The sequence below is a fragment of the Dendronephthya gigantea genome, unplaced genomic scaffold, assembly GCF_004324835.1.
Source record: "Dendronephthya gigantea isolate DGI-Jeju-01 unplaced genomic scaffold, DenGig_1.0 000083F, whole genome shotgun sequence".
Classification (NCBI taxonomy): Eukaryota; Metazoa; Cnidaria; class Anthozoa; order Malacalcyonacea; family Nephtheidae; genus Dendronephthya; species Dendronephthya gigantea.
This window is the reverse complement of record NW_021163093.1, coordinates 527870-540999: the sequence shown is the minus strand read 5'-3', so window position 1 is coordinate 540999 and position 13130 is coordinate 527870. Positions and strand designations below refer to the sequence as shown.

General features: G+C 38.1%; 1 protein-coding gene across 1 annotated transcript; it reads left to right on the top strand.

Moving 5' to 3' along the window:
• The first annotated feature begins 7129 nt into the window (after positions 1–7129).
• LOC114533046 (NACHT, LRR and PYD domains-containing protein 3-like) lies at positions 7130–11433 on the top strand. Its single transcript, XM_028554627.1, has one exon. The coding sequence runs from the start codon at positions 7195–7197 to the stop codon at positions 10741–10743; it is 3549 nt and encodes a 1182-aa protein (XP_028410428.1). The 5' UTR covers positions 7130–7194; the 3' UTR covers positions 10744–11433.
• Positions 11434–13130: the final 1697 nt, after the last annotated feature.

Sequence of the window (13130 nt, the reverse complement as noted above, 5' to 3'; positions counted from 1 at the left end):
AAAATATTTCAAAGCTTCAACCCCGAGGCGGTGCGGAGCGCCGTGCGAGGGTACTAACTCCGCCCGGAGATTAGGAATTACACCCAGGCATGTGACAGAACATGGCGGAATCCAAAGTTGCCCAAATTTTACGTCATGGATCATGGACGTTGGGCATTCAATGGTCATGGTACTTGCATGCATGGGCTAAATTTGAACGATTGAAGACTGGTTATCAATTTCCTGCAGCAATTTAGCTGTCATTTTTCACTATTTTTACACACTTCAAATTCAAGCCAGGAACTATAGGTCTTCCGGCAAGAATCGGACTTACGCTTCCGCGATGCTGGGCATAATGCTCTTGTACGTGCCAAGTTAGGTGCCATCAGAGAGAATTGGAGAAACCAAGTTGAAACTGTACATGCAAGTACATGAAATTTGCAATGAACCCTAACGCTTGTATTCTAAAGCTGGCTTATATTAAAAAATTTCCATGACGACATATCCTCACGGATAAGAGCTTGATTTTAGTGTTTCACCTTTCCACTGATTAATTATCTTTCCATGCAAATATATAATTACTTTTTCACAAATCAGTAAAACAAAATTTCATTGTCACATGCAGCCATTAACTTGTAATTTTTTAAAGTAGTTTGGGGTTTTTTTCGACGTAAAGCCGGTTTTCCATTAGTGATCCCAATACAAAAGAATAAAGTCACTTTGCGCGAAAAATATCGCTAGTGGAAAATCGGCTTAAAAAAAGAGTGTACAATTATTTTTGGTTGCTATGACTGTAGTGAGTAGTCAAATATGGCACGTACGCATACCCATAATAATGTTTTTGTTGGTGGCTCCCGTGCAAAACTAATTTAAAACAGAAAGAAAATCTTCCCCGCTCGTAAAATTCCGTCTATAGTGGAAAATAGGTCTTCCGTGGCGCATAAATGAAAAAAATTGAAAATTAAACGAGACTTACCTGTAAGTTGAAGTTTGATTGTAATTCTGTCTTGTCATCAGCCAGGAACGAAGGAGTCACATGAGATGCGCATGCGTGCATCGCCAATCAGTCTTTCAAAGCAAGTACGAGCAGGAAGTATAGAACGAAGGAGTAACTGGGAAGGGAGGGATAATATGGGCATGTGACTCCTTCGTTCCTGGTTGATGACAAGACAGAATTACAATCAAACTTCAACTTACAGGTAAGTCTCGTTTAATTTTCAATTCTATCTTGTCATCAGCGTACGTCACTACGGAGTCACATGAGATTTCAAAGTCCTGCTCAGACGAAGGATATCAACACACGACAAATAACCACTGGATCTTTGATCTAATAAACGCTAACATTGCAATCAAAACGTTGGCTATGTACAGTCAATCTCAATTACTGAGAACACGTGAACTAAAATTTGATGAAGTTTGTACTGGTTTGTTGTAGTATCTTGAGAAAATCGCGTCCGTAGACCAGCCAGCACACTTCATGATTTCTTGTACAGAAAGCCCTTTAGACTTTGCATGTGATGTTGAAGCTGCCCGGCTACTGTGTGCACTGTACTTCAATACATCAATACCAGCTAGTTGAAGAACTGTTTTAATCCATCTGGCTATAACAATTGTGAATTAGAACCTCTGATAACTTTGGTCTTTCGTAAATACACGCGAAGATGTTCCACAACACATAGTTTTCTGTCGGGTGGGAACTCTAAAAGTTCCATAGGTTCCAAATGATGTCCAGGCTTTGTCTGCTTAAGTTTGCTATTAAAAACAATTCGGTATCTGTCCTCCATCTCTTGCATATAATTGATATCCATCAAGTGAATTGCCTGACATCGTTGAGCGGTAAGTAGGCATAGGAGCATAGTAATTTTTAGGGTAAGCTCTTTTAATGATAATTTCTCTGAAGGTTTATATGATCTCAAGTGAGCCAGAACTATATTAACATCCCAGACCTCAGTATACCTTGGTAGTGCAGGTTTTAGTTCGAATATCCCTTTGAGAAAACGCGAAACGAGAGGATGATCTCCGAATTTAAATCCTTCCTGTACTGGAAGTATAGACGATAAAGCCGATCGGGCTGTATTTATCGAACTGTAGCCTAAACCCGAATCAAATAATTTCGTAAAAAATTCAATGGCATTCTCTACTGAAGGGTTGAATTGATCGATTTGATTTTCAATACAATACTGGTTCCATTTTGTGAAATGTGTTTGGTACTGTTTTAGTGTTCCCGCTCGCCATGAGGACATCAGGATATGTTGAGCTGCATCCGAAAGATTATGTTTGCTTAATGCTTGGCTGATAAATGGCACACCATGAGTGACAACTTGGCATGTAGTGGATGTAGATCCATCGGTTTCGATGGTAGAGTGAGCAGGCTTTTGCCCGATTTCAAATGAACAGGTGGTTGTACTAACATTTGCATTGCTTTCGCAAACCAACTTTGTGTGGGCCAGTTTGGTAAAACAACAATGCCTTCTGCTTTCTCCTGACAAATTTTGCTCAATACTTTTGATACCACACTAAATGGAGGAAAGGCATAAAATTTTAATTCTGTCCAGAGCATTGTGAATGCATCGACAGCTATTGCATTTGGGTCAGGTTTGTAAGCCGCGTATCTATCAAATTGGTTATTCATACGAGAAGCAAACAAATCAATGTCAGGTTGAAATCTCAACTGATGTAATGAATCAAGTAGCATTTGCCTGTTTAACATCCATTCTAAAGAATTGTTATGTTCTCGTGATCTTCTATCTGCTATTGTATTGCTCTTTCCTGGCAAATAAGCAGCACTTCACCAGATATCTCTGGCAATACACCAACCCCAAATGGTTTTGCAAATATCATTGCAATCTACTGAATGACTTGAACCCATGTGGTTCAGGATATTTACACCTGTTGTGTTGTCTAACCTAACCCGAACATGTATATTCTGCTCATCTTTAACACACGTTTGTAATCCCATAAATACAGCCAACATTTCCAAGTAATTAATGTGGTGTTGAGCTTCCCTGGTCGTCCATGGCCCACCTGTAGAAATGTTGTTGCATTCAGCTCCCCAACCTTGTAGGGAAGCATCAGTCGTGACCTGCCTTTCTGGTGGTCCATGGGAGACTATGTTAAATGTAGATGTAATGTTGTGCACCCACCAAGTCAATTCTGACTTAGCAGCTTGTGATATAGTCATTACTGTATCAAAATCACCCTTGTTTTGTTGTAATGCAAGGGTTTTATCCCCATCTAATTTCCTGTAGTAGAGGGGGCCATGCATTGTACCAGGAAAACTAGACACCAGCTTACCAATCACCCGAGCAATCTCTCGTATTGTGCAAGATTTTCTGTTTAGACGATCTTGACATAATTTTTTCAAATTAGTTGCTTTTTCATCAGTCAATGTTATAGTCATCATTTTGGAATTTAGAACAAATCCCAAAATGGTTAAAGTTTGAGAAGGAATAAAATTACATTTTTCTGGGTGAGAGATCAAGCCCAATTTGGCAAACATTTGAACTGTATCCACTATATTCAGCACACATTGATAGTATGTCTTCCCTTGTAAATAAAAATCATCCAAGTGGCCAAGAGAAATGTGGCCTTGCTCATGCAAATATGATAATAGCACTTTTAAAATTTTTGTAAACTTCCTTGGGGCCGAAGAGAGGCCATTAGGAAGGCATGTGTAACAAAATTGTTGGCCATTCCACATGAAACATAAATATTTTCGATTTGTGGGATTAATAGCAAATGAATAATATGCATCCTTAATGTCTATAGAAGCCATGAAACAGTCTTGTTCCATGAGACTTATAACTGTATAAAGAGAATCCATTTTGAAATGGTGATACTCAACCACCTCATTAAATTGTTTAAGGTTGAGAAAAGTCGATTGGAGCCATCCTTTTTGGGATGTAAAAATACTCCAGATATAATCTGACCTAACTTTGGCTCAGCAGGCTCAATTATGCTTTTATTTAGTAAAGAAATTATTTCCTGGCCTAACAGTTCATTGTGGATGTTATCCCTTTGTGAATGTTTCATCATATGCTGAACTGGTGTTTCATTACATTCAATCTCAATCCCTTTAATATCAGCTATCAAGTGTTTATCATTAGTTAGTTTGGCCCATTCAGACCAATAATGTGATGCTTGCCCACCTACAAATAGCTCACACCACGCCTGCAAAAATTGTTTCAATATAGGAATAAACAAAGAAAATGAACGTACATTATTTTTTACTTCTTGAAGACCTTTTATGATCTCATCCCGGATGCCGGTGGCTGTCTTTTCTTTTTGTTGTTGGGGTAGCCTTTGGACAAAAAAGGTTTCCCCTTGTAATTTCGGGTGTTCTGATTTGGCGGGTAAGTTGTCTTTTTATACTCATATGGTTTTGTTCTATAGTTAGCAAAACGCTTTCTGGTTGGAATTGCAATGGAATTACCAATGGTATCAGTCTCCTTGGCCTCCTTCAACTGTTTTGGAAGGTCTGAGCCAAATAGAAGGGGGCCATTGGGTATTTCTTTGGTACAAATTGTGGCAAACTCTCTCTTTAAAGCAGGTCTGATTTGTTCCCGTCTGAGACGTGATAGATCACTACTCATATGACCAAGCAATGCAATGGAATCAACAAAACGAGATGCCAGTTTCTTACTGGCCTCGTCCTTTGTTTGGGGTAACAAATCATTCACAATTTGCAATATCACCACAGCCACTTTCCGAGCTGATTGTTGAATATTTGACAACTGCAAATCAGTTTTTCTTCGAGAAGAATTCAATTGGTCCCAAATTTCGGGATTTACACGAACTGGGAGTAGTTCTGAACAATTCTCTGGTGTCTCATAACGCTCTGTGAGCAGTTTTATTTTCTCAGGAGGCAAATGTTTTCCCCATCGTTTATCAGTGATGTCTGCCAACTGTTTTGTGACCGGTGGTCCAGTAGCCTCATTCTTTTCAAGCATATCAGCTAGCTCAGTGAGAAATTCGTGTTCAATTTCATCCGGTGGACTTTTTCCTACTGTGGCCGTGCCAGTAAGTAGTTCTAGATCTTTCTCATCTTCACTTGGGTGAAGACTGAGCTCATCCATTTGACGACGCCGTTTGGGTGGTCTATCGTCGGCATCAACTTGACTTGCAAGCTCGTCAACATCGTCCTGTTCAAAAACATGGTCTTGCGTGCTTCCCGTTTGAGATGAGCTCTCGCCCAGTGGGCGCTCATCGTTTAAGATGCGCGGAGGCATATTTTTACACAAAGTGGAAAGTAGACTTGCTACTTGTCCCATACTTTCTTGGATATCCAGGAGAATATCAGTTTTAATACCCGCATTGTCAGTATTTCGCGTTTCACGGGTCGGTGACCCGACGGCATGTTCGTCAACGCCTTCATTTATTGTTGAAATTTCCATAATTTCATTCGTTGAAACTTGCCTAAAACCAGCAAACTATATTAATAATTTAAAAACTTACCATTCCTGAAAAGGATAGAACTGAAATGTGAAAATACATGGAGGATTACGGTGGATTTAAAATAGAAAATTTATTTTACCTTGTGTACTTCTTGGCAAAGACGCTAGCACTGATTGGCGATGCACGCATGCGCATCTCATGTGACTCCGTAGTGACGTAACCTGATGACAAGATAGCATTGAATGAATGCATTTAGTTGTTCACCGAGAGGTTGTTCACTATGAAAATTAGATAATGCGCCGAAAAACTCGATTGGGAGAGGCGGGGATGGTTCTTGAAAAAATGTTCAAGCGAAAGACGACTAACATTTCTAATAATTAACATATTTTTCATGTCAGGTAAATTTGGCTAAAATGCAATAGACACGTGACTAGAAAGGAACCATTTTTGGAATAAGCCTGTGGCCGGTTGTATAAAACTCTTTAACTACATTTTGCATGGTTAAATCCCAGAGTTAACTCAGATATACACAAATCTGATTGACCAATTCTGTCTCTAACTACAGTTAAAAGTTAACTATAGTCTTTTATACAACGTCTGCCATTTTGTTCAGTTTTTTCGTTGGTTTTGCTACCCACCGTGAATGAGCTGATATACGTGGGTAGCTCCACCATCAGATTGCGGAATAGCTCATATACAGTGACTAGCTATATTATAAATTTTATTAATTGTGGCCTGACCGGGTCACCAGGACGATATTATGCTGAATTGCAGTATTCAGATTCGGAAACAGCCAGAAAACGAACGGAACGGATCCTGCTTTAAACGGGATATTTTCTGCCACATAAATACTGCATATGTCTGCCCGGGATGATATTACACTGACTTTTGCAATCACTGCTTGCAATATTCAGTTTCGGAAGCCGCCGGAAAACGCCGGTAGCAGAGTCATTACCGAAAATTAGTTATGCATGATTAGTTTTGCAGTTCTGTTTGGCAAAGTACTTGAACGCAAGCTATTAGCTATAATATATAATATAGGTTTTTGAATTTTGAAAAACTTACACAGATATATACAGAAATTGAGCACGACATGGTAGTTTCAATAATTTTTTAGTATTTGCTTGCAAACCTTTCCATTTATATGTATTATTGAGTATTGTACTTTTTTGTGTATTTGCCAACAATTAATGCGGCAATAAGTTAAAACGCCTAGCAATGATGTGGTACCTCTCATATTATAATAGAGCAAGACGACTTACCTATAGTTAGTATGTGTTAGTCTAACAGCGGTCCAACGAGAAGTTCTATAAATTATAAGCAAATACTCATTTCAATTCATTGCCTTTAACGACAGAAATATCTGTCAAGAATAATATATCTTTAATATACGAGTTTGGATCTATTGTGTTTAATTAAAATTTAGCTGCATGTCTTTGTGTGCATGTTATGATTGTTTTCTGACAGACGCAGATTCTGTGGGTATGGGATTCTTTGCCGACAATCACGTGCAGAGATAGCGACAACATAACATAAGCGTGATAACATGCGAACATAAATATAAAGAACTCGGGAGATCCAAAAGACACTGACATTGTACGCAACAAGTTCTAATTATTTTTGACGAGAACCAGCATGCATGCATACGTCTCATTTGCAATTATTATACATCTAACCAATCACAATAAAGATCTTTTGTTTTCGATATTTACATATGAACTGAATACACCGTCGCATACGTCTTTCGCATGTCAACAATCAACTATTTACACGTAGCAAGCTGTATATCACATAGCATATTATATCTTTCCTTCAAAAATTATGGATGGTGTTAAAGAATATATAATATCCAAGAGATTTAGCATCTTATCCTACATATGTGTGGTCATCCATCTTCACTGTGGAGTGATATTTACTGCAATTACAACGTCTCTCAGACTTAGCGAGATGGAAAGGTTCAATTGTGCTGTCGACACAAGATATGCAACTCACAAAAGTTATGTCGAGAAAACGTGTTTTTCAATCTACGATAACGAGTACAACTCTCCTGTGAAATTCTCCGCCTTCGTTCCGTTCAATTTTGGTTCTGTTGTTGTTGTGAGTGTCGTTTATTCGCTTGCTGTTGGCAATCGTATCGAAGATGCAGTAAGACTCTCAAGTAGAAGTGATGAACCTCAAACAGTCGCGAGAGGAAACAATGAACAAGGTAGAAAAACCTTTTATGTTTTCAATTTCTATATGTTCCACCTTGTGGCTCGTTCAATGCTCTGTATCTTATTCACAATCCTTCAGTATACGGTATTATATCCGAGTGGTTATGATTCTCAATTCAGTTGTGTTTATCGCGAATTGAGATCAGTCGATCCCAACATGACTCCAGCAAATAATGGAAGTGCCAACCTATCTAGTGTAGAATGTACGAACTCGGCTGCCAAAGATAAACAGTTTTGGTTGACAATTGTGTCTGTTTGTAATGGCATTTTTGCTGTAATTGCATTAGCAGAAATTGTTTATCTACTGAAGAAGCGATTTTTCCGTCTCACCCCTCAATCTTCTACATGGTCATGTGATTTGCAATTTATTAATGAACATTTTCTTCGAAAGCGATACGTAGCCAACAGTTGTGACATTTACAAGCAAAAGGTCATGAAGTTTTTTCTTACGCCAGACATAAATTACGGTTTAAATAATACAAGCTTAGATATGATGTTTATCGATGTTGTTATCCACTCGGGGCAAGCACCACTTAAATTTTCAAAAGATTTGACTAGGCATGAAATCTATGATGTTTATATGAAAGTTCCTGAAAAGTCGATACATCTGAAACAGATTAAAGATCTGTTTTATGCAAACAAAGATACTAACTATAATGTCCCTTCCACCATCTTGGTAATTGGGCGTCCTGGGATCGGAAAAACTGTTTTGACCAGGAAAATTATGTCCGATTGGGCAAAAGGTGATGATAAAATTTATCACAATAGGATCGCTTTCTACTTTAAATTTCGAGAATTCATTTTCAAAGAGATGCAATACTTAACAATTAAAAAATTTCTACAGTTTGGAACCGAACTAAATGAAGATGAGTTTGAAGGTCTTTTTGAAAAAATTTGGAAAAATCCACAAAATGCTATTTTCATTTTTGATGGCTTGGATGAATTTGGCGCCGATGTAAAAAACATTCAGTATGTCCTAGCTCAGTCGAAGAAGTATTCTAGCAATGATGTTTCTTGCCAAATGTCAGCAATGTCTCTTTTTGTCAAAATCTTGTCGGGCGAAATGTTACCAGGAGCAACAGTTTTGGTGACCAGCAGGCCAATTGTAAATGATGTTTTGTGCAAACTTCATTTTGGAAGAACTGTTGAGATCATCGGCTTCACATCTGATAAAATAGAGCAGTATGTAAAACAGTTCTGTGCTAATCATAACAAGTGTGATCTAGAAGCAACAATGCTGAGTCATATCAAATCATCATCTGAAGTAAAGAATTTATGCTACATTCCAGTGAATTGTTTTATTGTTTGCGTTGCTCTGTTCGAATGTCTTATTGATTCAGATGGTGATATTGGTTCTCTACCAACTACTTTGACTAAACTGTACGAGTTGGCCTTAGTCTACTTCAATAAGTATCATGATCGAAATGAAAACCAAGAAGAAGTTCTAAAAATACTGCGAGAGTTGGCTTTTAACGGTATGGAAAAAGACAAACTGATTTTCAATGTTGACGAGAAAATAAAGGGATCAGGATTGTTAAACTCGTTACCTAAGCCAAGTTTTCAAATTCAAGAACAAGGTTGCTTTATTCATTTAACTTTCCAAGAATTTCTCGCGGCGAAGCATATTGTGGAAACAAATACCCCCGAACAAGTGAAAGAATTCATATCTTCTCATATCAAACATGGCAAATGGCATCTGGTGCTTCAGTTTCTTGCTGGATTGTTGCGAGAGAAAATGGAGACATCTCATGAATACAGAAGCTGTGTGTTGATGTTTAAAGAACATTTTACTTGCGAAATTAGTAATGAAGAAACGGTTTGTTTCCTCGATCTTTATCAAATACTTGTGATGAAATGTTTAAGAGAAACACAGAATGAAAATATTGCCAGAGAAATTGTTGCGACCTCTATTCTAAAAGATGTGACGGAGATCTCATGTCCCTACCATAAAGCATCATTGCTTTCTCCAAGCGATATAACGGCAGTTGTGTTTCTTTGCAAGCATATGAAGATTTTAAATAGTTTAGATGTGAAGTATTTATCCAGTTTGGATTGTTCGTTGGAACTGTTGAAATTACTCCAAGGAAGATGCATGAAATCACTCAACATCGTTGGTTGTCATCTTGGTGACTCGGGTCTAGAGCATCTTGGTGCATTATTGAAATCTGGTTGTCTGGTGAATCATGAGTATTCCAAGCTCACCATGTTGAATCTTGGACGAAACACTATTACTGCTGCTGGTATGGCTGGTGTTTTAGATAATCAGGTTTATAATCAGTTGACAGATCTTGACCTTAGCTACAATCCTATTCGTGATGAAGGTGTTCGTATTCTATCTATCTCAATGCAAGAAAGGCGCTTGAATCTTGAAACCTTAAATCTTGCCTCCTGTTCTCTGACTAGTGAGAGCGTACCTTGGCTCGTGAAATTTCTTAGAAATGAACATTGTGGACTAAGAACCTTGAAGCTCAGTAGCAATGATATAAAAAATGAAGGTTTATTTGCCTTGTGCAATGTTCTTGGAAATGAAATATGCAACCTAACTGAGTTGACTCTTTCCAGCTGTTCACTAACTGAAAAATGCATGTCTACGTTGTGCCGCGCTCTTGATGAAGAACATTGTCGATTAAAAACATTAAACCTTAGTAGCAATGATATTAAGGATGAAGGTTTAGACATCTTGTGCAAAGTTATTGGAAAGGAAACATGTAATCTGACAGAGTTGCATCTTTCCGGCTGTTTTTTAACGATTAACTGTATGTCCACGTTGATCCGCGCTCTTGATGAAGAACATTGCACGCTAGAAGTATTGAACCTTGGATTCAACGATTTAGGTGATGAAAGTGTGCGTGAATTGTGCGATGTTCTTCAGACAAGAACATCTCATCTTACCCGGCTGACGATTTCCGGTTGTTCTTTAACAGACGAATGCATTCCGATCTTATGCAAAGCTCTCGGAGATGACCGATGTAAGCTCACTCATTTGGATGTAAGTTACAATGGATTCAAGGATAAACATTTACGATTACTTGCGAGCACTCTTGGACTTCGAAGTTGTTGTCTTCGTCGTTTGAATATTGGGAGAAATAAGATCACCGAAGAAGGTGTGAAGTTGCTTAAAGAGACCTTAGGAACACGTTTAGACATCGTGGTTTAATGTTAAGCAGGGATGCACCAGTATCTCTATGGAGCCCCTCAATTCCATCTTCCACAAGTCCATCAAACAGTGCACCCCACCCTTTCGATCTCGAATACGATCCTGGAAGCGCACCAGGTCTTGCACAACTTCAGACTAAGACAGCCCGTGATCCTGTTCTCCACAGTTCACATTAACCGGTTGGCAGCAGCAACAACAGCAAATTCCACCAGGGGTAAGAAGAAGATCACCAAAGATTTCTCCTAAAAGGCTAACGCATCATCATTCCTACCTCATTACGCCCTACAAGAAAGAAACAATCCACCGGAGTCACAACGAAAGGCCAGATGCCAAATCCGTGCTCAACAACCTATATATTGGCCAGGCATAAATCCGAATCCACGACTTGGTCTCCCGCTGATCGCAATGCCTGACGCAATCAGCAAATAAAGACACTCATTCAACACAATGTACCCAAAGAACCCTGGACGAAAATAGCATCAGACGTGTTTATTCTGCACAGACATAACTATGTTATCATCACTGACTACACCTCAGAATACATCGAGACCTGCAAGATATCGCCGAACAAGAATCACTAACGTTTAGTAAACTTTCTTTGGTGTGGAGAAGTTATGTTATTCTGAACACATCTTCGTCGTCTATGTGTTATAGTCGTCTTGTAATATAATGTATGTATTTTATGGTTAGTGCGTCTTTTGGCGCCAAATAAAAACTTTTCATATTGTTTACTTTGTCGTGTAGAACACCCATAGCCCTTGCCGCATTCAATAGATTGGTAATAAGATCCTTCCTGAGAGCTTTCCTTTGCAAACGTTCCGAAAAACATTTCTGAACCATTCGATCCTTTATCTATCGTTTCTTATCATGAAAATGAAAACGGTCAGCGGCTTCACGTAGGCGCGTGATAAATTTGTCAATTTGTCTGTGTGAGCCACCATTTCCTGCGCCAATTGCCAAAAATTATATAATTATGTTTCGAAAGTTACATTGACCTTGGGTTCAGAATGTGCCTACAGTTTTGCTTTTACTTGTTCATACTCCTGGTCATCCTATGAGGTTAACGAGATAATTTTTCACCAGCATTATGCAGAAGTACAGCATTTAGTTGAGCTTTACAGCTGATCTGGGTATAAAAATCAACCAATCAGAAGCCAGATCTTCGACAAAACAGAATTATCATTTCCTTCATTGCATATGACTTCGACATTCGAAAATATCCAGTAATTTTGCTATAATTATTTATGCGAAAACACGTTTAATTTTTTCAAACTGTAATCCCCGAGCCGGTGCGGAGCACCGTGCGAGGGTACTAATTCCGCTCGGATATTTACACCCACGATGTGCAAATGCGAAATCAAAGTTGTCCGCCATTATGCAATGGACCTCACGCCATGGACGGTCTTCTACGTTATGCGCATGCGCCAGAGTGAACCACTAAGCTCTTGATTGGTCGAGACAAAAATTTGTATTTTCAAACGTCAAAAAATAACTGTCATTTCGCAAAATTTTGATGAAGTTTACAAATTTTATGTTTTCATAAAATAAAGAATATATGTATTTTTAATTAAAATAGAGGGAAACTCGAATGTGGTCAGGACTTTTCACGGTTTAACAAATAACAAGACCAAATTCGGAAGATTTTACACTTGATAATATTTCATCCACAGCTTTAAAAAGTAATTCTTTTGTGGTAAACACAACCTTAATATTCTCAAATGTATTTCACTATAAATCTAAATGTGTTATGTGATAAACGACATTATAATTTTATTTATAAACTCCGTTTTCATAATGACAAAAAGAAAAGAAAATCAAAACATTCCCGTGCAAAAACCAGTCGAGGCGTAACATAAAACTTCGGAAGTTGTATGAGACGTCTGATTTTATATTTCATGGTAATTAATAATTAAAATAATTTACCATAACACTGACTATAGATGAGTAACTTAACTTCCAGAAAAAGGTAAGAATCTTGTCGTATTTTTGCCATTTTTTCACAAAAATATGAGGGTAGACTTTGATTCTTTAAAAATATACGGCCGTTGCGAGTTGCTATGACAACAGTGCTTCCACGTGCAGAAAAATATTTCCACACTTTTCTCAATTTCTTTTTCTCACATACGTAATTTTTCTAACAATCATGTTATCATCCCTATGCTTAATTAATAACTAATTTTGTTAAACCGAGGCGAGGGGTTTCTGCATGCATGTATTTCTAGTTTAAAATTTAAAATTTTCGCCCTTTATACTATTACTTAGAAGAATAGGGACAAATACCACCTGGCGCATGATAACTCAGTTTTTTCGAGACGCTTTATGACGTCATGATCTCAGATAAGCAGGTTGTCATTGATATCTATCCACAAACAAATTTTCTAATCACA

Bases quoted from the DNA above. Each gene is read 5' to 3' on its own strand.
- LOC114533046 (XM_028554627.1), top strand. From the start codon at position 7,195: ATGGATGGTGTTAAAGAATATATAATATCCAAGAGATTTAGCATCTTA.